Raw genomic sequence first — 26,907 nt, forward strand, 5'->3', positions numbered from 1 at the left:
AACACCAGTGTGTGCCACCCAAACTGGCACATAGATGCAGTGGTGTCAGGTGCAAGGTTGCTGTTGCCACTGCCACATACAACCTCAGCAACCTGAATGCAGGTAGAGCTAGATAGATCAAGCTAATTTCAAGTGAGGGAAATGAGCCTGTAACAGTTATCGCAAAACAAAAGAATGCAGTAACTTGCAAATTTTTTTTTTTGCTTTTGAATAGAGTAGACATGCGCATTCACTCACGAGGCATTCATGACCATATCCCGGTGTGCTTCATGGAGGAAGTCGCCCTTGATGAGCCGGTAGTCCCCATGCGTCTTGCCGTACCAGCGCATCCAAAACTGGAAGTGCGCGTCCATCGACTGTGCATACCGCGACGGCACCTCGGCCTTCTCGATGCCGATGCACATCTTGCAAGGCGTAGAGGATGCCACTTGCAGAACCACCTGGACAGGAATACCATGGCAATCGGTCAGGCTAATTCACCATGTTGGTTCACCGACTGATTGATGCAGGTTCTAGTAGCACAACAGATGTTGCAGATCGGGATTGTAGACTAGTTTGAATGATACGGACTTCTCAAGAGGAATGGCAAAGCTCATTCGCTCGAAAATGCCGCTCACGACTGGAGAATATAAGGTACCGCTCAAACAATGATCGCCTAAAGGGTATGGTAAGTGCTAAGCCAGACACAAGTACAACTTCAAATTACACACCTACAGGCATCTGATAGACTTGCTTCTCGATTCCTTGAGCTTGTAAAAATTTGCATGCTTTGATTGCCCTTGGTTTAGTAGCACACATCTATATATTAAATATGATGATGCACTTTAGCCTTCAGCCTCTTTGATGCAGTTCTCTGTTGGCAATCATCATATATAAAGGCTGAATTTTCACACGTACACTGTACATTTGAGTCTTCAGACATGTTTGAAGACCTCATACCTTGGTAAGATATGATTTTTCTTGGCTGACAGCATGCTTTTTGCATAAAGCTGTTGCTAGTACATTCTGTACAAGATCTTGACATGCTTAACCATATCAGACTTTTCACTGGAACCGGTGATGCATGTGGGCCACATACTTGGTAAAATGTTCTTGTTGAATGAGTCCATTTGCATTTGCAGTGGAACGCTTGCCGTACTCATTCAAAAAATGGCAACTCTCCCTAAATCTTTCGATTCCAGCATTCCTATGAAACAGCCTAGCCAAAGCATACTCGATAACCTTCAATCCTTCAAGTTGAGGCTTATATGCATTTGCAGATATGACAAGAACATGCACATAATTTGCAGTGATATCCTTCATGAAAAATTACTTTTAAACCATGAGAGCTACTACTTGGCTTCTGTGTAGCAGGTCCACTTTGCTTACCAGTATTGTTGCATACAAAATTATGAAAGCAAAATAACCTGGTGATCTATTTCAGCCACAAAAATGATGCCTTATTGCTTTACCAACAGCACACATACGAAATGGCAGCTACGCATAACACATCACGGCTACAGTTTTGGCGTGAGTGCTGGAGATATATCCATGGCCTAGTCTGAACCAAGAGTTAAAAACTATAGGTGCAGTTGAGTGTCAATTGCTATAAGTGATCTACCAGTGCGGATGCCTAAGCAGCACAACGCAGGGAGCCAGACTCACAGTGGCCAGACCCGCTGGCTGGTCAAGGGGGGCATGAAATTTTGAGGCAATCCCTAAGCAAGTTAGCTCTGGTATCTAAGGGACCAAGGAACAACCGAGAAATTGAAAGGGTTGAAAATTGCTTAATGCCGGTGAGAGCCACTGCCAGAGTTGGAAACGTCACATGTATCGACATCGAGTGGATTGACATTGCTTCGAAGACTGTTATCTTTACTAGCTAGGAAAGCTATGCAACATGCTTGCTGCTGAAGAGAGCTGTGTGATGGCCATGCTGAAGGATCGGCTGGTGTGGTCAAAATGCACTTCACGTTGCTGTTGCTGTGTTGTATGAAGCTTGATGGGCTTGGCTAAATGGCACTGGTCCTGTTGGTCCCGGATCTTCCCATGCTAATATTAGGTGAATTCCACTGGTTGTCCTGTAGGTGCAACCCGAATTCTCGACTCAACGCTTTGTCTTTACAAATGCAGATTTGGCCTAGAGAGACAAGATGTGCCAAGCCAGATCACGAAAATGTTGCAACACACAGCCGATACGAGCTTATGTAGTACTGTCCACAATTGTCCGGGACTTCAGTTTACGCATCTTTAAAGCATTCCAGTTGAATCGGTGCCCCAGTAATGGAACAAGAAAAAGCAATTTGCCTTGGTGCGAGTTGACCAGTAACAGCCAACAAACTATGTGAATGCACTCAGAATCGACCAATGAAAAACTATTTCTCCACTGCAGAGCAAGAAAGGCCTGCTCCAGATCAACCAATGGAATTCACCTGAAATTTTTCAGGTGGACATAGTTGCTTAATTTCTCGCATATTTGTTGCTTAGGCGTGTCTTGAGTAAAGGTGTGCAGTAATCACGAGAAAGGGCAATTTCACTGAACATGCAGCAACACTGCGTTTGTGGTTAACTTTGGCGCAATTGCCAAAGCGCTTCCACCAGTGCTAACCTGGCCCACACCGCTGCCCAGGTCGATGAAGACATCGTCGGGTGTGAACGCCAGTTCGTTGATCATCTGTGCCACAAACTCAAAGGATGTCTCGCCGTACACCTGCAAGGCACAGAGCAGACAAGGTGTGTGAGACAACCAGCCATCTCTATTCGCAGCAACATTCAAAATAAAATGGGCTACTTAATTGGTTAATTGATTGGTTAATTGGTCCTGTTGACCCACACGCATTAATATTGAACAAATCACATTTTGCTTGAGGGTCAAGGGCTTGATTTTGTAGGAACGCCTTCTCCAATGCTATTACCTTTAGCACTTCATCAGTGACCACAGGGACCCACGTTATCAATGGGATCAGTCGGCCGTGGAAGGTGGATGATAAGAGTGGCATATAATCAAGCAGAAGGCATTGCTACGAAATCGCGGCCCAGGTCTCCAACAAAGGAGAAAGTAGAATTTGCAAAGAGCTACATTGTTGGTTTTATGTTTTGATCACATTCCAGGATTGTGGTTTCCATCACTATAATTTGGTTTGAGCATTTCTAGTGAACAGAAACAGCAGTAGTATGTATATACTGCTGCAACCAAAGCTGGGTAACTTGAACAGAGAAGCTGTCCCTAAAGTTTAAAGGGATACTAAAGAGAAAAATCATATGAGCCTTACTAATACGCTGACTTCCCATAATAACAAAAAAGCCACTCTTACCGTGAGAAGAGGCTTGGAAAAATTAGAAAAAAATGCAAAAATTAAAGACAGGTCGCAATGTTGCCCTGATGTTGCCGCACCTGCTTGCAGCGATGTCATGGATTTTTACAGCGTACAGTCAGGTCTAGTTAGCGTTTCAGTTACCGTAAGAGAGCGAAAGACTGAACTGAGCAAGTTTCGAAAACCTTTACTAAGGCACGATGGCTCAAATACGAAAAAAATGCTTCGTGATCCATGACATCATACTGACGTACAGGTATGGGGGTTTCGGCGCGAAATTCGAGAACACTGGAACTTAGACCTTTATTTTTTCTTCCCTAATAATCAACCAATCACCGCGAAATTAATTAAAATACAGTTTTTAAAAGAAACTTTTTAAACTGATGAAATGTTTCTCTTTAGTGTCTCTTTAAGAATGAGTTTTCCTAATTTCCCAATTTTACCTAATTAACTAATCGAAACATTGGGCCCAAAACAAAAGTACATGAATAGAGAGGAAGAAGAGGAGGAAGAGAATTCCGTGGTCTTGCAGCCCAAGCACAAGACCAGTAAGTCATAGACATATTTCTATTTGACAAAGAAAAATGACAAATTCCACTGGCTGCAATAAGACCATGTCCCGTTTCGCTCACCTCGGGGGAGAAGGGCTCGTAAGAGTTGAGCCGCTCAGGATCAACGATGGCCGTGTTGTAGACCTGCTGCAGGATGTGCCGCAGGAGTGCCGTCGATGGCCGCGTATGCAGGCGCTCAGGACGTGACGTGCCCTTCCACTGCAAAACAGGCAAGAGGCATCCTCGTTGAACAAACAGCCCTCCTACTGCCTGTCCAGCCAAGCAAGCGACACGTCACGCTTTGGGACTAAATGTGCTCACAAGAATCATGTAGCAGGTACAACCAGCCATAAATGTTTATAAAGCGCCGCACTCGCGCACAAGAAGAATAAATAATGTTGCGACATTGGCCCATAGCCTCGGCTTGAAAGGCGCATTCGAGTGACCAGAAAACCAGTGCACATGTTGCGAATTCAGCTTTCCTTCACAATGCCCATGTCCCATAATCTTCCGTCATCAAGTGTATGTTGGCATAATGGCCATTTGTTCAACCCTTCGAACCAAAGAAGAATAGTTCTATTAAACATTAAGGTTAACAGCTTGTGTGAGGGAAGGCATTCACCGAGCACATCACTGGCATTACAAGACCACATGCCCAACTCGTTAACATGAACGCATGCAGTCAAATGCCTTTATAACGAAGTGTTGAGGACCTCTGAATTTCTTTGCTATAAAAGTCACCTTGCTGTCGAGTTTGTTCACAATACCTCTCCCAGCAAAGGCGGCTCAGACCACTCGGCAAAAAATATTTTTTTCTGCACACTTCATTTAATGGAATGCGTCACTGCCATTTCTGTTATAGCATTGAGGTTCACAGCGTACCCTGCGATGAAACCCACGAGCAACGGAATGTAGAGCTGCCATGTTTGGAATGCCACTATTGGCTCCCTTTTCAATGTTGCTATAGAGAGCTAAGCACTGCCACTGATTAGTATTTGTTTAGTATTTAATTAGTATTTAATCAATGCCACTTTGCATTGGTGGTGGTAGGGGGCTTCTATAGCTACTGTGCTCTCCATACCCAGATCCTCCCGCATAAGACTTTGTTGCAATGCCATCTAGCGCTCCTCCCTATGGGCACAGCTGCACACAGTGGCAGGTGTGAAGGGTAGTGGTGGTGCCGCTATGTGAGTGTCATTGTAAAGCGAGAAATCGGATGGGATGGATGCCCAAACTTCATTGTACAAACAAAGCCGTCGTAGTTTTCTTTGCTGTGAAGCCATTCACAACATATACCGGGTGTTTCAGCGAACACTTTCGAAGTTTATTAAAGCTTGCCTGTGGCAGATTGCCCAATTCTGGTTCATGAGTTGGTCTACTTGCAGAGATGACATTACTTGCACAAAATATATGAATGCATAATCGACTAATTAAACAATATTACTAACAAAGTTTTAACTAATTAGCTTATGGCCCATATTGCCATTTACAAATTTTATCTGTGGAGTTTGCAAGGTGGATATACTTGGAATGAACTCTCGGGATGCCACCAGTATAGAGATTTAAATTTCCGAACGTTGCGAAGAAATGCAATGCCATTCCAGTTACTTTCTTAACAAAACATAATTTTATGCATTCAAGCACAAGAGTAACTGGAACGCTTTCATAGAATTTGTAAAGTGCAATATGGGCCATAAGGTAATTAGTTAAAAATTCATTATTATTTTTTGTTAATTAGTCGACTATGCATTTCAATTTTTTTTTCAAGCAGTGTCGTCCGCTGCATCGAGTAGACCACCTCATGAACTAGAGTTGTGCTATCGGTCACAGGCAACCTTTAAGAAGTTTGGAAAGTGTTCACTGAAACACCCTGTACATATATAGGATGTCTCAGCGAACGCTTTGAAAATTATTTAAAGTTTGCCTGCCTGTGGCAGACAGCTCAATTCTAGTTCATGAGGTGGTCTACTTGAAGCAACGGAGACTGCTTGAAAAAAAAAAAAAATTGAAATGCATAGTCGACTAATTAACAAAAATACTAATGATTTTAACTAATTACCTTATGACCCATACTGCAATTTACAAATTCTAGCAGTGGACTTCGTAAGGTGGATCCACTAGGAACGAATTCTCAGGACGACACTAGTTTCGAGATAAAAATTCCCAAACTTTGCTAAGAAATGCATTGGCGTTCCAGTTTGTTAACAAAATGTTGTTTCATGCACTGAAGCACACAAGTAACTTTAAAGCAAAGTTCGGGGAATTTATATCTCTAAACTGGTGTCATCATGAAAATTCGTTCCAAGTGGAACACCATGGGTAGAATTTGTAAATTGCAATATGGGCCATGATTTAATTAGTTGAGAACTTAATTAGTGAAATTTTATTAATTAGTATATTTTGCATCTCAATTTTTCGTGTAGATATGTCAGCTGCTTCGAGTAGACCAGTTCATGAAGATTTTTGAAAGTGTTTGCTGAAACACCCTATGTGTGTGTGTGTGTGTACACACACACACACACACACAATAGATAGGAATTCGACCGGAAGAAGCAGAATCCTTCACTACACACATTTCCCTGTAGAGGCGTTTCACTTATGTTCATGAATAACCACATATATTACAGCATGCAGAAGTGGACAGTCAGATTATGGCAAACAACAGAGGGGGCTTAGGACCAACTCGGAAGACAATCAGACAGTGAGAAGAGATCAAACAGACAAGATGTGACAAAAACAGAAACAGAATAAATAGGTGAACCCGCCCACAAATTAAGTTGGGTATAACAAAAGAGGTGCCAGTGTAAGGAAAGCAGTAACAACAGTAAAGCCAGTTTTTCTTTCCACATAGGTGTGCTCCCATGACAATAAATGGCGAGGCACAATGTGATCCCAAACGTGCACACAAGCAATTACAGTTGCATATTATTAAAAAAGAAGAAAAGGTCAACCAAGTGTCAACAATAAAGTATACAAGGTCGATGTACATGGTGTTTCAAATGATTCGATGATTAAGGTTGATTATATCTAGGCATTCTGTTTCTTTTTCATGTTCATTATTCACTCACTTTATATTTTATTCATATCAATTTCACAAGCAATTAAGCAGACCTTGCATTCTTGAGTGTCGAGAATTGAATGACCCCCATTTTTTCTGGAAGTGCTTACAAGATAGGCAGATCCCAGATATGCCGAACTCATGTGAAGTCGGCAAAGGAGACCTTGTCTTCAAAAGCGGGAATTGCCAGAAGACTAGGCATAGCGCAGTATCATGCACAAGCAGAAGAGAATGCAGCTGGGTGGGTCAGTGGCAAGGCAAGCCGGACAATGGTTCTGAAGGTGCAAGTCATCTAAGAAGCAGGCTGCATTTTCCCATGTGATGGGTGGAAAAAAAAAGAGCCAGGTGCTGCTCCCAAGAAGCAATCCAGTGTTGAAAAAAAAAAAACCTGGCGGCTGTTTACATGCCAAGATCATTAAGCAAGAAATGCTTATGTGTGCACATCATTAGCAATCCTGAGTAAGCTGATACAGCTTGGAATGATACAGTTTTGTTCACTAAAGTCGTTCATCTAGCACCTTGCACTATACACTTCAGTATTATCCACTCATGGCTGGCTTCAGTTATCTTGGACATTGTTCTCATTTCACTTCTTGGACAGCGAAAGGCAAGATGAATTTACTCTCCTCCTACTTCGTCGGCATCAATACTGCCTTAATGCGTCCCTGACCTATCTTGTCACATAATTTCAGCCCTCAACCCATCAGTTCTTTACACTGTCTTCGTCTTAGTTCTGTTTTGTGGTAAAAAAATTTCCTCTTGTATTATAATGTTGCTTGTAGTTTCATATGAGGAATGTTACGGTACACTGCACACAGACACACAAAGAAAATTCAGCGCAGCGAGATGTGTAGAATTTTTAAGCACAAAAGAAACCAAGGAATAACCAAATCCCTGAAAGCACATCAACACGTGAGACATGATGCAGTGACATTGTTGCTTCCACAGTTTGAGTACGAGAAGTTGGGGAACAAAACTTAGCTTAGGCTTAAGCTGAGATGCGTTTATTGAACAGGTATAGTGGTTCATAGTACATGACCGGGGTTGTTGGAGAAATATGGGAGAGGCCTTTGCCCTGCAGTGGGCGTAACCAGGCTGCTGCTGCTGATGATGATAGTGGTTCAAGTCCAAACTGATCACTACGAGGTTTCCAAAGGGTAGAATACCCATTTAGCCTAGGTTAGCATTGTGCTTTAGCTTATAAGCTTAGTGGCTAAGGCTAGTTAGTAATCCATTTGATTAACTCCTTAGTGCTGTGCGTTCTGCTGCGTTAAGAAGTTCATACCTCAGCTTATCACTGATATTAGAATCTTCCATGTGTGTTACCTGCTGTGCCTGCACAACTGCTTCTTCCACGTACTTGCAGGCGCTAATATAGGTAACAGCTCGGCCCACTGAGCCTTGGAAAAAAAAAAAAAGGCAACTGAGAAACTATACACATTCCCTCCACAACTGTGGCTGTATATATGTACATAAATTTTGCTCAATTTCTTCCACACAGCCATTGAGCAAAACACTAGCAAGGCTGTGCAAGAATATGGTTCAGGACCAAAGTAACATTGCATGTAACCACCTACATAAGCATTTTATGCTTAAATAATGGGGTTGACAGACTCCGTTCCCCTCCCCCATGCGTGACAAGGAAGTGACGTAACCGTTGTTCGGCGTGATGCAATCCCCAGAGCCAGCCAAGGAGAGACACAGGGGTTGGCGAAGTGGCAGCAGCAGTGATGGTGATGGTACGAATGTGACGCACACGGCAGGGGCAGGGCGGGTAGTCAGCACAGCAGGAGGCAGAAGAGGCCAAGCGGGATAAGGGGTTGGGGCGGCCAAACGACGCCAGCAGCGAGACAGCGTGTCAGCAACGAGGGTAAGGAATCGGGACGAGGGGAGAAGCGTTCGCACATTGTTCAAGGCCATGAGCATGACTTCACTGAGGCAATATCGGGAACAACTTCACTAAGAGGGCCCATACGAGAGCCCCGACAACTGAGAAGGCGCTGACAACCGAGACTTGTACGGGGGGGAGAAAAAGACATTACTTACGTTACGTCCCAAGTGCAAGGGAAATAAGCGGGGACAGCAAGGACCCGTGGCACTTGTTCGCTAGGGCTCACTATGTTTTAGAAACAATGCAGTTAATAGAATGCATTTGACCAGTGCAAAGTTGAACTAAGCTTGTATATCAGCAAAGTTTGACTATCACAGCACATACAATGAGCTGTCGTAACAGTCAATGCCCTCTACAAACAGCACCTCTGTTGGCAACCTTCCCAGTAAGTACCCGATAGTCCACACACTACAACTGTAAAGGGTAGTGTACATGCACTTTATAAAGGATATTGGGAGTAGGTTACAGACAGCTGGCCACAGTACTTTTTTTTGCATTCGTACTCTGTCCTGCTCACATATCGGCGTGGACAACTCAAGAGCTTACAACGAAAATAACTGTTGAAAGTGGTGTTTGAAAATGCTTCTGCCTGCATTTGATACCTAGAAACGCCCACTAGCAACAAAAGGATGCAGTTTAGAGACATGCCACTTCAGTTTTGAGTAGATTTTAGGTCTTTGTGTTGTGGAAATTCCCAAGTTCCACGACTGTCGCACACGTGGCGAACGTCACGTCGGGCGCACGCGTGCCAAGCGCACTGCAGGCAGGGGAACCATCCTTTTGCGGGTGGCACGAACGATTCGCAAACACTATCCGTGCTACCGGGCGTGTCACATGAGATCCCTCTGACATTGTCCTACTCTCTATGGTCACCAGCATGTGGCGGGTGTGGAAGTCTCTGCCGCTGCTCCCGTTTACCACACATTGTTAGGCAACTGCAGGCATTAACAGCAGTGCCAAAAAACACACAAAAAAGAGAGGAACACTGACAGACGTGGACAATCGCTGCTGGCGTTGGCGCTGCTGTTATGCCTGCCAATTCGCCCAAGAACTCGCTTTATTGAAGGTTAGTCAACTGCATTTATGTCGTGGCAATCGCCGTGGCCACCCATATTGCCAGCTGGTAAGTTGGAAGCCCTTCTTTACCTAGTGTATTATTCTCTTCGAGGGAACCCTCAGTGATATCAACTCTACCTAACTCGCCTGCTTGACGTGTTAGTCGCAATCTACGTTCCGAGTGTACACGTGGTTGCCTATTGTTTCCTCGAGCTTGTACCATATTGCGGTTCACGGGCAGGCATGTGCCAACTGCGGCAATCAGTGCGCCAAGGCATAGCGATATTGGCCCTTATCCCGACAAGGTTCTGAACAGGCATCTGACTCTGCCTTGGCAACATTGACTATTTTCAATGGCATGCTAGCGCAATCTGCACAGTTTTTGTTCCACGAGCAGATGACCAAGGCACAGCCAACAGCACTCTATCAACACAGCCGAGCTTGCAGCTTCGAAGGTCAACTCACGAGTTGCAAGAAGCTGTCGATTGCCCGGTTGTACTTGTCACACAGGGTCCGCATGCTCTCATAGCTGCAGTCAAGGAAAAAAAAAAGGAATGGGCAAATCAAACCTTCGTGCAAGAAGGCACAACAGCATGGGTCAGAGCAACTAATCCCAGTTATGGCATGTAGTTTAGAGCCTCACACAAATTTCACGATTTAGCTTTCACCAAGTCACCTGTGCAAGTCTTCCAGCTTTTCGGTATTTAGTATTCGAGCTTAGCAAATGGCAATCCAATGCTCTCCCATTGAGCCCGAACTGAAAGTCTAGATTTAATCTGGTTCCATGTCAATGTGATGATTAACCAAATAGCTCAGATTCAGACTTGAATGCAGTATGTTTCTACACCACTCACCATCCTTTTGTGTCAGCCTTGACCCTTCACATTTCTCTCTCTCTTATTTAAAGACATCTCCAGTGCCGGACTGATTACATCAGTGCTCAGTGTGTGTGCGCGTGTGTATGTTCCTCCCTTGTTCAATCCGTTATCACTGTTCCCTGTAAATATGATGCCACACCACAGTACTCCAAAAGCTGAACTTGTTATGACCTGAGTGCCAGGCCGCCTGTGCGATGCCACACCTAGTAAATCTTTCTGCATGTTGAAGCACTGTGGGCACAGAACTAAAAACCACGCTTCGGTCATCTGCACGCACCTTTTGGTATCATAGTCATTGAGGACGTGGTTTTCCATGGCCGCCTTGAGCTCTGGAAAGTCCTCACAGACCCAGCTATAAAAGAAAAAAAGAACAGAAAATGTAACACCCATGCTAAATATTAGTGCACAATGTCATGTTCACGACATTATGAGAATGAATGACAATGCAAGGACTGAAAGTGATGTCAGAGCTTTATACAACCAGGCCAGCCAGCCTTAGAACTAAGGAAACACGACACTTGAACAAACAAACAAAACAACAACACACACAAAAAAATTCTAAAGTTTGGTGAAAAATACTCAAAATTATTTGGTTATTTAGGATGTTGACTTTTATTAAAGATATGCACACTGTTCTGGAAGGATGCTGTGAATAGCCACTCTGGTCCATATAGTCGCAGCAACAATAACCTGCGCTGCAGACAACCAGAAATGCTTATGAAGTTTATGGATGAAATAGTCACCTAATGGCTTTTGAAGAATATGTTGCCGTTATAAATTGGTTTTACCAGTTGATGTCTTTGCCACATGGGTCAGTCCACATAATCAATGGGTCCAAAACATTGGGCCATCAAAAATCACTCAGCAACTGTATTTGGCTTTATTTTTTCAAAGTTAGTTACTCTTGCCCTCGACAATATGCAAATGAAAAATCGTAAAATATTTGTTCTATACAAAAACTGTAAATGAGCGCTAAAAATTGGGCATTTTATAATAGCATTGTAAAATATGTCTGGTATATGCCAGCGGTGAACATGAACAATGCAGGCAATCACAGTAGAACATTGGTAATGTCTATAGAGCTGATGCGTTCCTCAGTTTAACATCGCTGAAGCCTTGCTCCAGCTGCTAACAGCATGTTGATGATGTGATAGCTATGCCGACTACTGAATAAGGAAACAAAGCGAGTGGAAATCCACATGGTGAAGCAAGTTCCAAGAATGAAACTGTTGGCATCCTCCTGGAGGTAGCCACAAGGATACAAGAGAAACTTGTGTGGGTCTAAGGATCAAACCTGGCATTACTGCCTTTCCGAGGCAGTCATGCTACTGCTCGAGCTAACCAGATGGTAGACAAAGAGCAGATTAATGAAAAACTTAAAGCGCAAGCGTGCCTTGGCTTTCCAGTATTTTCAGGTGGATGGAAACAGTCCTGTTCCCTTCCTGGCTACCAGCTTCTATTGTAGCAGTCCCATATGAAACATACTAAAGGGGTTCTACTATATATACTGTTGAACTGGAACGCTCATTCTAAGCATCTCCAACACACACTCATTTTCAAACAGCCACACATGAAAAGCATTTTACAATGATTTCTTGCAAGGAGTGCCAGAGGTCCGCCCTAACTCACGTCCATTGTAAATTTGTATCATCTGGCTTCACCACACAGTGAAGTCCAGCTTGACTGCAAAGACTGCACCAGCATTGGAGGAATCTGTTGCACCTTATATGGACAGAATTGTGAAAACAGTACAAGTGCAGCTTCTACACAAAATTTTATTGTTGGTCAAAGCTTGCATCCATAAATCAGAAATAGCACAATGTGGTGCAGTGATATTCATTCATGGTATGGCATAGTGTCACAGAACAAAAACATGGCGACCGTACCAGGCAGAAAAAAGAAATGTATCGATGCTCTCATTCTGGGCCCAAAGACTAAAAGAAGGTGCCAACAATACTGTAACCAACTCTCACAACCTAGCTTTCTGATATGCATACCATATGTTTCAGCATGGGTTTCCTTGACCTTCAAATGAATGAAATATTCTCAGCCTTTGATACACTTTAGAAATGTCAATATCTGCCAAAAGGCTATCTTATTCAAGGCCTAACCAGAGCTAGCATTACGAGCTGTGTGTTCGAAGGTTTTCATGTTCGCACAGTCACATCAAGTGGTCAAAAGGCCGTGAAAGCACTTCAGTACCCTCTAGGCTTGTTGACATGAAGCTAGGTAAGAAAAGCGAGTTAAGTCCACCTCGCATTAAAGGAGTCCCTGCTTCACTATGCAAATACCTCAAGCACAATAAAAGAAAAAAAAAGAAGGCTCGCATGCAAACTGGCAGTGGCAACAGTAAAAGCTTCACACCGTTTTATGAGAGTGGCAAAGTAATTCATTTCTAGACCAGAGTTTGTCCTCTTTGTTCCTTCGTTACCTTTATTTATCACATTCTCTCATTATTGCTTGCTTTCTTTTCTCTCGTTTCCACTGGCATCAACAATCAAGCAGAAGATGAGAAGAGGCATAAACAACCATGAATGTTTCATTCTATTGCTTCCCAACGTTAACTTATCATGCAGAACTCATCTGAAACTGCAGGAAGCCCATCGAATACTGTCGTTCGATACTAGCACATTTTTTTGTCGACATGTGGCTTCGTGTGCATGAATCCAAACTCGAAATTGCAAGTGTCAAATCATAGTGCACAAGTGCTCGCTACCGACGAAAAAAGAAAAATAAAACACACGAGACTTCCCATTGCACCACCTTTGGATCCCACCCCCACCACTGGAAGGGGGGTGGGGGTAATAAAATGGATCTGCAGGTTCGGCTTCCAAAACAAAAGGAAAGTGCCAAGGCAGGTGGAGACAATGATAGAATACGGTGATATGACTATATATGGTGCTATGGCAATGGTGGCTCAGTGGAAATGGCGTTCTGGTGCTCGTCACGAGGTTCAGGGTTCGTTTCCCGGCCGCAATCGGACAAAGGCGACGCGCAAAAATAAGCAGGAGCACTACAACGGCTTCTTCATTATTTTTTTCCCCCTAGCCCCTGCGTTGCTTTAGGAAGTCGAATTTGCTCTTTCTATCGATCCATTCAATCCAATTCGTCCATCTATCGACACGAGATCGGTACAACCATCAGGAAGGTGCCAAGGCAGGTGGAGACAATGATGGAATACGGTGACATGACTATATATGGTGCTATGGCAATGGCGGCTCAGTGGAAATGGCGTTCTGGTGCTCGTCACGAGGTTCAGGGTTCGATTCCCAGCCGCAATCGGACAGGGGCGACGCGCAGAAATAAGCAGGAGCACTACAATGGCTTCTTTATTATTTTTTTTCCCCCTAGCCCCTGCGTTGCTTTAGGACGTTGAATTTGCTCAATCTATCGATCTATTCAATCCAATTCATCCATCTATCGACACGATATCGGTACAACCATCCAACCTACCCCTTCTATCGATACACCTGCTAGTAAATCCGCCCGTGAACGAATAATTCAAGGTCAGGCATAAATCACAGCAAAAAAACCCACATCCTTAACTCGCACAAAGCTCGCACGCACGCTCGCACGCACGCAGACACGGAAACGAGGACCGAAACAGCGCACTATGGCTGATCGCGAAGGATCGACGACGGAAAAAGGGTAGCGCTCGAAAATGACGCGGTGCCCGCGAAAGGCAGCAAAAAAAAAGGTACGGATGCGGAAAACAACAGAGAGAAAACAAACACGAACGACGTCAAAAGAAGGGGGGGAGGGGGGGGGGAGTGCCCAAGGTCGACGGAATGCCTGATTCCGACAGACGATCCCTTCCGCAGCCGCCCCCTCGTCCCGCGCGATCATCGGACCGACGGAGAAAGAAAAGCGGCGCTCGATTTGACGATCGTGCCTCACACGTACGCCGAGACAGGGTAGCTGGGCACGGTGGGACGTGCCTGCGGCAGTTTTGCTTCGACGGCCTGAAGACACGAAAAATGGCGAAAGCGAAAAAAAAAAATATCTCCTCGTGGCCGGTACGACGCGCACCGTGGAAATTATAGACATCATTACCCACCCCTCTCCTTCACATTTGAGCCATAGAGCCAGCCTTTATGATAGTAAAGGCTATACCCGTTCGTTCGTGTATTCGTTCTTGTAACGTGGGCGCCGCCATGTTGCAGTCAAGTTCGCGACATAGCATCGATTACTACTTGCGTCGGGGCTAGCTGGGAATTGTATTATTGGGATAGAAACAGTGACGTAACAAGGGGAGGGGGGTAGCACCCCGAGCAGAGCAGCAGTACGTCATAGCCACTGAGTTAGCGCGCCAGATAAAACGTACGAAATTAACTATTAGACGCGAGACTGCTAGCGTAAGGCTTAGAAAGCAGTACAAGAGCTATTGGACGCGAGACTGCGAGCGTAAGGCTTAGAAAGCAGTACAAGAGCTATTATAGACTCGAGACTGCGAGTTTAGAGCTTAGAAAACAGTACCAAACCTATTAGATGAGAGAATGCGAGCGTAAGGCTTAGAAAGCAGTACAAAATACATAACTACTAGATGCGAGCCTGCGAGTGTAGGGCTTAGATATCCGTACAAAATAACAACCATTACACACGAGACTGCGAGCGTAAGGCTTAGAAAGCAGTACAAGAACTATTAGACGCGATATTGCGAGTGTAGGGCTTGGAAAGCAGCGCAACATACATAACCATTAGACGCGAGACTGCGAGTGTATAAGGCTTCGAAAGCAGTACAAAATACATACAATCACGAACGCGCAGTTCACATGGGCACACCATCTAGCTTGCGGAAATTGAAGTCGGGACCGCCCATAAGAAAGAAACCAAGGGGTGTCTAAAGGGGTTTAAATCAGATTAGACTGATAAAGTATTCTCTATGTTCGTTAATATTGTGGTAATAGGTTGATTACTAGAAGAGCACATGAAGGTCAAAGTTCTTAATTAAAAGGTTCAGTAAAAGTACTTGAAACTAGTCAAGTTCGTTCCTTGGCTCCTTCTGAATACATTTCGAGGCGTCGTCGTCACTGGTCTCTTCTTTGAGTCTTCTCTGGTTTATCGAGCCTATCGATTTGGGCTAGTCGGAACCAATGTTAATAGATGTTGGTCGGAACAACATTTCAGTCGTGATGGCGGTCAGCGCACAACCCAAAAGAACTGCGACAAAAGACCAAGAATGCAAGCGCTGTGTCCTCGTAACACTTTTTTTTTCCTGTCCCATGTTTTAGTAGTGCGCTACCGCCATCATAACTTGTGAAGCCTCTTTCACAGTGTAAGAGAGTTTTTCGACAATGCAAAATGTGTTTTACTAATGCAGCTAAAAAAAAAACAGCCTTTTCCCCCTTCAGTGACCCTTTAAAACAGCGATACGCAATGAAGCCCGACTACAACGTGCGTGCCACTTGATCGCAGATTAGGCGCCAGACCAACGCGACGCGTGCAAATACACACGCGTTTCCGACCCCCGCGAGATAACGCGACCATCGAGCGGCGACAAGCGAAAGTGAAACTTTCTCTACGAGTGGGCGCTGCGCGTATCTAATCGCGTTGCGGCACGCCGATGGCAACCGTCAAATCTCGGGCCCGTTTTGTCGCGGGTCTTTCCCCCCGCTGGCAGCGTCCCGGGAAGGAGTCGTTGTCTTCCGCCCACCCGAGGGAAAAGAGTTCGCGAGGACGCCACTGCAAACACAACAGTGTCTCTGGGCATCCGCCCTGCCAAGACTGTACGCCCACCCATTATGTTAGACGCCCACCCATTTTCTTTTCTTTTACGAAAAGCTCACCAAGCACACCTGTTACGCAGCGCTATGACCGAGAAACCAGCAAATCACACAGGTTGTTCCAAAGGTTGAGCACACAACAGTGTCTCTGGGCATCCGCCCTGCCAAGACTATGCGCCCACCCATTTTCTTTTCTTTTACGAAAAGCTCGCTAAGCACGCCTGTTACGCAGCGCTTTGACCGAGAAACCGGCAAATCACACAGGTTGTTCCAAAGGTCGAGCACACACACAACGCAGTGCTTGATTACAAGAACTTGGTTACATCCGCCGGACTTTGTCTGCCTGCTCCGAGGGACATTAAATAGCGGCATACAAAACACTGATTCGCCCGATTTTGGAATATGCTTCCTCCGTATGAAACACATATAAACAATGCGAAATTGATTGTACTGGGTCGGTCTAGAGGAAGTATATTCGTTTTGTTTACCGTGTTTACGAGACTTTTCACCGTCAGCTGCTCTTGCTGAATTAACCCTCCAGTTTCTTTCTAGACGGCGGCACATAAAATCTCTGAAGATTTTCTATTCTTATAAGAACTCTATTTGTCACCTATTAGATCCCTCTTTTTTTAACGCCTGCTTGCCCGACTTCAACTAGAGCTTATAATGCCTCTAATATTAGACCACTCGATCCACGCACTAACACTTTCAAATACAGTTCTTCCACCGCATGATAGAACAGCAGAATTTGTTACCCACCGAAGTTAGTTTGTCACCCATTTCTCAATTTTTAAATGCTACTGCTGATGTATAGTTCCTTTACATTCTTCTATTTCTATGTTCCCGTTTCTGCATATCATAATTAGTTTTACTCGCATGTACACCCACTCCTGCCATAGCCCTAACGGGCTGCAGTAAGTATAAATACACATAAAATAAAACAATGCGAAAACATTATATGCCCCATAACGCGAAAACCCGGCGTTGTAGACGGCGGCGTGACCGCCTGATGGTACCAAAAATGACCAACGGCAAAGAGTAAAAACATGTCGAAAAATATTCCGATTGACGTCAGACTATTCCTCAGGGAGGTTCCTGTAAACGAAGTAAACCAACGCCCATTTCAGAAGAATATTAGGTAAATTTCGGTTTGGGTGGGAATCGAAACCGGGCTTCTGGAGGGCGAGACGGAGCCCGCTTCCCCGACGCCACGGTTCCGGTTGACTAACAGAGAGTTAGTTTAGGGGACGCAAGCGGCTTGCGTACGCTAGAACTAGGGGCCACGGTACTGCGCATGCGCTGAACCGCCTGCGCATGCGCAGTACCCTCGCCCCTAGCTCTTGCGTCCGCTAAACTAAATCTCTCTAATGTGCACCCATAGAGTTTCCCACTACATTACCTAGAGGGAAATCTGGCGCTGCTGCGCTGTGGTATGCATGGGAATGCCGGTAAGTTGTGGATTCGGATTGGCATCGTTCTTGTAGAGGCAGGACGCCTTGAAGACGCGCTCGGCAAATACCGTTCCATCTGCCACAATGATTCATTTTCTACTAGAACAGCCCGTGAAAAGTTGTTTTAGCTTTATTATTACGCGAAAACATGTTTTGTTTAATTATGAGAACTTGTTATTGTGTGTACGGCTACATGTTACGTAAAATGTATCAGCGGCCCGCTAAAGTTGGAGGACAGACGACAAGGTTCGCGCTCGCTTTGAAACAGTTGGTCGTCTGTTCTTGCTTTTCTTCGCTTGGTCATGCATCGTGGGTGAGTAAAGATATAATATGCGTGAATGGAAACATTTTATGAAGATTTTACTTTGAGAACGCGTTATTTGCGCAGCCATATCCACGTTTTAGACGAAGCCTCTTACAACACCAGCCAACACGAGCCTCGCAGACACATATACCGTCATTCCCATGACGGCACGGTGCCCCCTTAAGAAACTCCCATAGACGGTGGCGCCAGATTACCCTCTAGGTATTATAGTGAGAAACTCTATGTGTGCACCTATAGTGTGTGCACCATTGCGCACGTGACAGCGCAGCCAATGGCAGGAGGTGGCACCACCTCACGCGTATATGAAATAAAAAGTTTGGGGACGCTTAAGCTTCGCATTTAAAGAGTGGAACGCGATAGCATGCAAAGATCACTAACTGCTCCTCACGCTTCCCGGCAACTGCAGCTTATGTAACCGTAATGTTTGCCGGGAAACGCTGGCGGCGAACGCTATACACGAAGGCGAGCGTTGCTGGTAGAAACGCGGCCCTTTGCGGGGGCCGCGATGCGGCGGAGGCGAGCGCCACTTGGAGGTGTCGTAAGCATAGAGTTTCGTACAATAATTATTCTGTGAAACTCTGCGGTTGCAAGGAACCGGGCGCAACGCTTTATGGCATTTGAGATTTGCGCGCGCCGGCGCGCTCACATCTCTGAGGCCACGGCCGCTTTACGAATGGCAGAAACACGCTGGAAAAGGGGTTTGTGTTTCGAGTAGAAGACGTAGTGGCGCTGCTATCGCATTTAGGGCACGCAAAAAAATATAGTTAAAATACACACAAAGGAAGCTCTACTGGCACGAGTGTTTTCGGAAGGCAAAGTTAACAGACGTCACGTGGCCAAGTTTCTGGAAAATTACTTTCCAGAGATATGTGGGTGCGTTCGAAACGGCGAAGCGTTCGTTTGTTCTGTTTGTGGCGTGCCCAACGTGAAGTGCGTCTCCTGTCTCAATCCTCGCTTCGGTAATACAATAATCGTTCTGATGAATATACTTGGAACACCCGAATTCCCTTATAACCGGTTTCAACTAGTTGCAACGACTTCTCGGTGATAACAAAGAGTGACAGTGTGACCGTCACAATTTGCACGCCGATCGATGGCACCAAGTGCCGGATATAAAGAGCACGACCAGACACCGAAATTCGTTATAACGAACTAGCACATCCAGGGCCCGAGACAGCGGCACATTCCGCCGCGCTCAAATTTGTTCACTGCGCGCGGCCCACTGAGCACCACTTTCCCGGGTTACTATTTCTTCGACAGTAATGACGAAGTCGACAAGAATCATTCAAGCTATTTCGCATGCTTGTTTGCGTGCTTCCTCAAGCTTGTTGGGCACTGCTGAACGTGCCTCGTTCACCATCTTGCCTTCTTAGTGGCGCTGCTAACGACTCCGAGCGCTTCAGTCGCAATTTCTCAGTATACACAATCCTTTTAGCAGCGGGTCTTCGTCGGAGGCCTCGGTGACGAAGGATTCTCCGTTTCGAACGGCCCGGAAACCGCAGTTACAAGTGCAAGGTGAAGAAATAATTTACTGCCGGCATGTTCCGGACAAGCACATTAATGCTTGCGTCCCTTATGGGTATCCCGCTTCTTGTGAACTCTCGGATAATGCGAACATGTCCCGCGCGATAGTGTCTTAACAGCGGACTCGCCTGCATAAAATCATAAATGTTCCTATGACAGATGTCGCAGCCTCCGCGAACCGACAGCTATAATGGGCTTCGGTTAAGTGCAGATTACTACAGATAAACATGCGTTTATCTCTTTCAATTGCTAACAGGAGCCGGCTGCATCCGCTGGCGCCCGAAAAGTGGCCACGGATGAGGGCCGGCTTGTGAAATTGCTCCGCAATTGGCATGACTGATGGAACTCGTGATGCATCTCGAGCGGCGATGGGGAAATCGCGCGCGGTCACGAGACGGGCAGCAGCATGTGGACAACACGGCGGCGTCGTCCGGCAACTGGCGCAAAGCCAAAAGTCCAACAAAAATCCATCCGGCGCCGCCAAACGACGCGACCCTCCGGCTCGCGGGCAGCACAACGATCTCAAGGGTGTGTGCGCGCAGGCGTCCACCAGCGGTGCAACGAACGTGGCCCGCGAAAGAAAGAGGGCAGCGGACCAGTTTGCTTTATTGTTTTCTCCGCACATCCTCTTTTTCGCCGGCAGGCCGGAAAAGACGGGCCGGTCACCCCGGACTGACCAATCGACGCGGGCCCCGAGCGAGAGCAGACGACGCGCGAGCCGCACGCGAAGCAGAAGTCGCGCCGCTGGGAGCGGGGCAGACGACACGCCACTCCGCCGGCTGGCATAGGTAAGGAGGTCGTGTGCTTTCACCAGTTCAAGGTCGACAGGTGCAATGCCCCGAAATTCGCTATCAAAATAACCGGTAAGGGAGCTCAGAGGGGGGTTGGGGGGTGGCACCCGGGTCGCAGGGGGCAGCGGACGCGGGGAGGAATGAAATAAACCGACAACCGGGAGCGCCGTACCGCGAGCGCCATCGGGGAAATCGCGGAAGCAAGGGGGGTTACGTGCCTCCAGAGAAACACAAACTACCGCGAAACTTGCCGCCGAGTAACAACATAACCCGGAATACAACTACGCGCCAGCCACGTGCGCGTTAAAGAGGAAAAAAAATTAATAAAAGATTGCAGAACTGGATGGCGTGATAAAGAACGCACGGCGTCCCTCTGGAAAACGGACCTCCGAGAAAAAAAAAAAAGAAAATAGGTACGCGGAGGCGCGCCTCTAGACTACGCGAGAAAACTCCCCGGGAATGCCGCCGTCCGAGGAAAACAGGATGTTTCTTTTTTTTGGCAGCGCGCGCGCGTGTGGGACGCGAGAAGAAAAGCATCCAGGTAACCAGTTAGATGCGTGCTCCTTGTCCTGTTACGTCCTCACCACCGGTAACCAAAGCGATCGCGCAAGGTCAACTTCCTGGCGCCAGTAAGAGAAAACGGCGCCGCGGCGACGAGTAGCGACTGCAACTTCCTTGATTGAGAACGCTGCCTGCAGTGCTGCCGGCGACGCTGCCAAGAGCCGCGGCAGTTTCGAGTTGGGAGTGTGTGCCGTAGATTACCTTGGGCTAGCGCCCGTGCGTGCCCATAACTAGTACCCGCGCCCAGACGGGAACAGAAACACACGACATCACCTGCTTGATGCCTTAATGTTTCGAGGAACACCAAAGAGCAAGCAGTAGGCAGGCGTTGTGCCTCTTCCGCTGGCAGTATTTCCTGTCAAGCGTGTACACATGTTTTCAAAACAAACACTATTACTTATAAAGATAAACGCTGTTAGTTTAGAGTGATAAAGTATACTTGTAAAACTCTGTTGTTATTAATTCTTGCGATAATGGGTTGATCGTAAGAGAAAAAGGAGCTCAAGGTTCCCATTTTTTTTAAAAATTTCGCGCTGAAACCCCAACGTCAGTACGTCAGCGTGACGTCACGAATTTCAAAGTATTTTTGTTTTATCTGGGCCGCGTTGCATCAGAGAACGTTCGTAAACGTTGCCACGTTCAGGAATCTGGCTTCCGTGGAGCATGAAGTATTAAATCTTCACCGATAAACAACCTATACTGGGCCCTAGCAGACACCATCAAAATCAATGACGTCACAGCAAGCAGGGGCGGGAACTCCACGGCGGCGTCGCCACCTGGCTTCTTTCGAAGTGACTTTTCACGGCGCGCGAGAGGATTTTCTGTTATTGTAGAAGGGTGATTCACCAAAATACAGCTGAAATTGTTATTCTAGTTCCATTCACATGGTGCTACATGGACCTACTTGGTGGAATTAAAATAGCGTGCAACGAAGCCCTCTACCACACCACTCTTAATTACACACACACACATTTTTAAAGTATAGCTTTCCCACATAAAATATGCCTATTAAGTTTCCAGTTCCACATTTCTCCCTTCCCCAGCTAAATGTTTCATTATATTACAGCTGCAAACAAACTTGCCGCATTCACTGCAGCTACCATGATCGTGACATTTGTTGGATTAAAACGGCGCAGAATTCTAAAATGCACACCTGCCAGCCTGAAGATATGGAAATTCGTAAAACTATAACGTTTGGGGGGAGGGATGTTGCACGGCAGCACTTTCTTTTTTAAGGGATTTACCTTTTGCAACAAGTTTACTCGCGCTTTCACAACCGCAAGTGCAATCCGTGTCTCGGAGAGCAAAGAACGAAAACTCAGCTTGGGCCCAATTTATTTTTGCAATGATTTTGCTATTGCCGACTTTGCCTGCTTCAGAAACTTCGCGGTGTAGGCTTGCTCAAAGCAAGTACTACTCTGGTCCCTTTTGACCATCAGCAGACTTTCTCGAGTGTTTTCTCACACACAGATGAGCGAAACTCCGAGTTCTTTTCGCAGTGCTGAACATTGTCTCACATTCAGCATTGCTGTGGGGGAATGGAGAGAATACCCAGCATAACCATTTAAATTCTGTGGAACCTGAGCGATCTGTCGACACTTCGAACGCCTCCTAATTGCGCCCACTGCACGTCACATCTTGGCTCATTCAATGTTAACTGGAACCTGATATGCTTGCAAGTTGGCAAACTCGACTTCAAATGCGTCGGTTGCTTCTTCTTTTGACTGGCCATTCTGGTGGGGTAGGACAGCAGGGAACGCCATAATAAAATGACGTATGCTGTTGAATGAAGCAGTTTCCAGAGCTTTTACTTGGGCAACTTCAGCCATCTTGAGATTGACATCTTCTAGAGGGAATTTGAGAGGAATGTGATTGCATGCTGCCGTAAAGTACAGACGTACAGCAGAGAAGAACTGCTCTCTCACTCATGCAGCTCAGTGTCAACCACAGAGTAGGTTGTGCTGCCAATGACTATGTCTTCATCTGGTTCTTTCTGGTTCTCTGCGGCTCTATAGTCAACTTCCAGCAATGAATGACATGCCTTGACAACACCTGGGCGCACAAATCTAGTCAAGAGGCCCCTCAGAACATGAATCTGAGGAGCCTGAAGAAGGCAGTTTGCCTTCTCAAAAACAGTATAACATTTTGGAGAAAAAGACAGCGTGCACTGCTTAGCTCTGATGACAAAAAATAAAACAAGAGCTCCTCACAGGTCACATGACAGGCTTCCCCAGAATCCTTGGTATGAAATTTGTTTTTTTGCTTGAGGTTCAGAATAAGCTCCTTTCCTCTTTAGCGAGAGTTCATCGCCATCGGTGCTTTTTTTCCCCCGAGGCCTGCAGCAGTCTTGAGAAGATGTGTAGCCGACTTTGGGGTCAGTGCAAGGTTCTTGGGGGTTTGTAAGGAAGCCTTCGGAATTTGGTATGACTCCAAAAACAAGCTCTGCTTGTTGCACTGCTTTGTTTCAGATAAAGAAAAGCTGAGTAGTGGTTTCCACTGGTCGAGCAGCCTATACAAACACTTCCCCAACGACAGCCAACGTGTCGGCGAATGCTTCAGCTTTCTTTTTAAAGATAATTATGGGGTTTTACGTGCCAAAACCACTTGCTGATTATGAGGCACGCCTTATGTGGAGGACTCTGGAAATTTTGACCCCCTGGGGTTCTTTAATGTGCACCTGAATCTAAGTACACGGGTGTTTTCGCATTTTGCCTCCATCGAAATGTGGCTGCCGTGGCCGGGATTCGATCCAGTGTGCTTGTGCTCAGCAGCCTAACACCATAGCCACTGAGCAACCAGGGCGGGTAACAGCATCTTTCTGACCTCGGCGTCATGCATTTTTTGGAACTCTTTAAGTTGGTCTTTTGTTTCGAGCTTTTCTCTCGGTAAAGAAAAAAAAAAGTCAACCAAAGCCTCATCAACCTTTACAGGAAGGCATGAAGCTCCTTTTTGGGTGGCCAAGTTGATCAGGTGGCACGGGCAACCAACTCCTATCAAACCTGGTTGAGCCTCTCTGATTACAGCGGAAAAAAGTTTCCTTGCTGATGATGACATTGGCATTGTCCGATGCATAGCCAACAGGTTTCCAACAGGCAAGTTTCGAGACTTCATCTCGTCCAGAACCAGATTTGCAATTTTGTGACCCATCGCTTCCCCTTGGATTGTCCCAAGGTAAAGAAGGGGGCTTTCGACTCTACTTGTTTCTTTAATGAAATATGTCGCAACAATAGGGTAAAGCTGCGTATCCCTGTTGTTACTGCCATCCACAGCGATCAAAAATACTTGCTGTTTTAGGGCATCCAGCAAAGGAGCCTCCGCCATGGCGGCCATTTACCGAACAATTGACGTCTTTGTTTGTCCACAGGCATAGCGTTTCGCTTCTTCACACTTAGGGACATCTTCCGGAAAAGCGGTCCAGCATGATCACTGACACTCTGCGGGATGTGTTCAACTAAAAATGCTGTGAAGAGGTATTCTGCCCAAATTACACCGAGATCGTTGTCACTGCGTAGAAAACTTGCTAGGCTTCGCTAGCTGTTTGTGGCTGGCACGTCTACCTGATGCTTTGTTGAAGCAATGTTGATGTTAGACTTGCTGCCATGCGAGATGTTCACATCACAGGCACACATGGTGCAGAATCCAAAGTTCTCCCCTTTCTTCGACAGCATGAAGCACGGCAATTCTGCCCTGTACGATTTCAAAAACACTTAGAACTACTGTCGGGGCTTCGAGCATGCAATTTCACTGCAAAGCCACTACAGGCCGGAGTCGCACTGCATCCGACGGGGCAGCTAGTCACACAAAAGGCGAGGCCAACACTGCAGTGACTGAAGTCCAAACCCACGAACCCGCGTGAACAAAGGCAACAGCATGGCAACAGGTTTGCGGAGGCGCTAGAGGCGATATACCGCACTATCGAGCTTTGGATAGGGATTCGTGACCCCTCCAGTAGACGACAGAAGTCACTACAACCTTGTAGCTGCTGCTGATGATACCACACATACGTATTGCCCTCACATGGCAGCGCAAGGTACCAGGGTGTAGTTTTACTACATTTTCCTGTTTATTTTGCAAATAAAATGTTTTGCATAAAATTTCAAGCAAGATTCGTAAGATCGTAAGACTGCTTGAAGTTTGTACATATAATGGAAAATTAGGAAGAGTTAGCAGGCATGAAAATGGTAAAAAATTTTTTTTGACACAATGGCCTCACTTTGTCAATGTGTCACGGATATAACTTGGAATAACTCATGGAATCAAGGATATGGATATAAGGAATCAAGGAATCATGGATATAACTCAAGGAATCAAGGAGGCCAACAGACAGAGTAGTACACTGTTGTATAGACATTACATAAATTGGGGTAAAGTGCCTAAGAGACACTTTATAATTGTTTGTGTAACAACTATACCACAATGGGTACAGCATTGCAGGACTTCCAATACCATGAAAGCGAAGGACTAAAAAATTTGAAAGAAAAAAGAGAAATCTATGCAGGTAGGCTGTGTCGATAAGATCATCCAAATTATGCTCCATCTTGTCAATAATTTACTTTATGCACTGCCCAGATATTCAATGCATTGTTTTCTTGAAATAAAACCAAGGTGCACATCGCCTCTTCCTATGTATGCCTGTTCCTTCATTTTGTTTTAGTCTTGAGGGTGTGCTTCGTTCACTTTTGCCAGACAGACAAACCAAGTAACACAACAACAGATATTATATGGTCACGACCACTTAAGTTTCATTCTTTTAAGAGGTATCGTGATCGTTATGCCCTTAATGCAAGAAGGGAGAAAAGGAGAAGAGACAAAATTCTCGTTCCTATAAGCTAGAACGTTTTTAAACATTGTCCTATTGCAAAAGGCTTGTCTGATCCTCACCTTGCAAGCGTTGCTATGCCCCTTATCAGCTCTCTCTCTCTCTCAACACACGTGAGTACGGAGCTTCACGGATTATTTAAAGGCCAATGATGCCTGCATTGTTGACTACATGGAAAGTTGCCGTGCCCAGTTTAGCAAAAAATGAGTATGATGTTGATGCCTTGTGGAGCGAATTTACTAAAATGTGTTAACACTGTTTAAATACTCTTGTACAAAATAAGTGCGGAAAGGTTCCTAAGCGCACACTTTGGATCATGTGCAAAAGTATTCACCTAAAAAGCAAGATAAAACGAATAGAAAAGAATAATCCATGGTCCCTGGCTATTAATGAGCTTCAGTTTAATTTGGGCTGTGAATTACATGAATTGAAGGTTTTTACTTTAAAACAACACTGCCAAACTTTTTAATAGGTCAACCTATTAAGTTCTGGAACTACTTGGGTAGCAGCAAAAAGCAGGTGTTACAAATATCAGTTAATAGAAACACAGCCACCGATCTGAAATAATTATGCAACAATTTAATAGATTTTTCAACGGCACGTCTTCCAAAGCAAGTATTCAGAGTGCATTCCATTGACGAGTGTTTCAACCCACTGACGTTCCCTTCATTTTTTTACCCTGGTATGATTTCAATGATCTTGTGCTTAAAAACCAAATCATCTTGTAGTCTCGATGGCATACCTAATGTATTTATTCGGCACTATGCTGAAATTGTCACTAAATTTCTCACTGTGTTGTTTTAGTATTCACTGTTAAATTAAAAACTACCCAGTGAGTGGAAAACAGGGAGAGTTGTTTCCATCTTTAAAAGGACACCAAAGGCAAATACTAAGTCTACGTAGACTGGTAAAATACTATTCCAAAAACCTCGCAGCCCTTATTTTCGTGCTAAGACTTAGTTTACGAGAAAATTGCATCTGAAGGA

The 26,907-nt window shown here is 45.5% G+C and overlaps 1 protein-coding gene across 3 annotated transcripts in view; it reads right to left on the minus strand.

Annotated features, from left to right (window-relative positions):
* Window positions 1-26,907, minus strand: part of gpp (DOT1 like histone lysine methyltransferase grappa) — a 65,837-nt gene that overhangs the window by 31,844 nt on the left and 7,086 nt on the right. For 2 of the 3 annotated variants that reach the window (XM_070526276.1, XM_070526274.1), the window contains exons 3-7: window positions 11,005-11,079; window positions 10,315-10,378; window positions 3,926-4,063; window positions 2,588-2,689; window positions 238-440 (exon numbers count right to left, since the gene is read on the minus strand). In XM_070526276.1, the coding sequence (XP_070382377.1) occupies window positions 238-440; window positions 2,588-2,689; window positions 3,926-4,063; window positions 10,315-10,378; window positions 11,005-11,079 (582 nt within the window). The remainder of the gene's footprint in view (window positions 1-237; window positions 441-2,587; window positions 2,690-3,925; window positions 4,064-10,314; window positions 10,379-11,004; window positions 11,080-26,907) is intronic. The other variant, XM_070526275.1, reaches the window with a different exon arrangement.

This window comes from Dermacentor albipictus, chromosome 9, assembly GCF_038994185.2.
Source record: "Dermacentor albipictus isolate Rhodes 1998 colony chromosome 9, USDA_Dalb.pri_finalv2, whole genome shotgun sequence".
In the NCBI taxonomy this organism is placed as follows: domain Eukaryota; kingdom Metazoa; phylum Arthropoda; class Arachnida; order Ixodida; family Ixodidae; genus Dermacentor; species Dermacentor albipictus.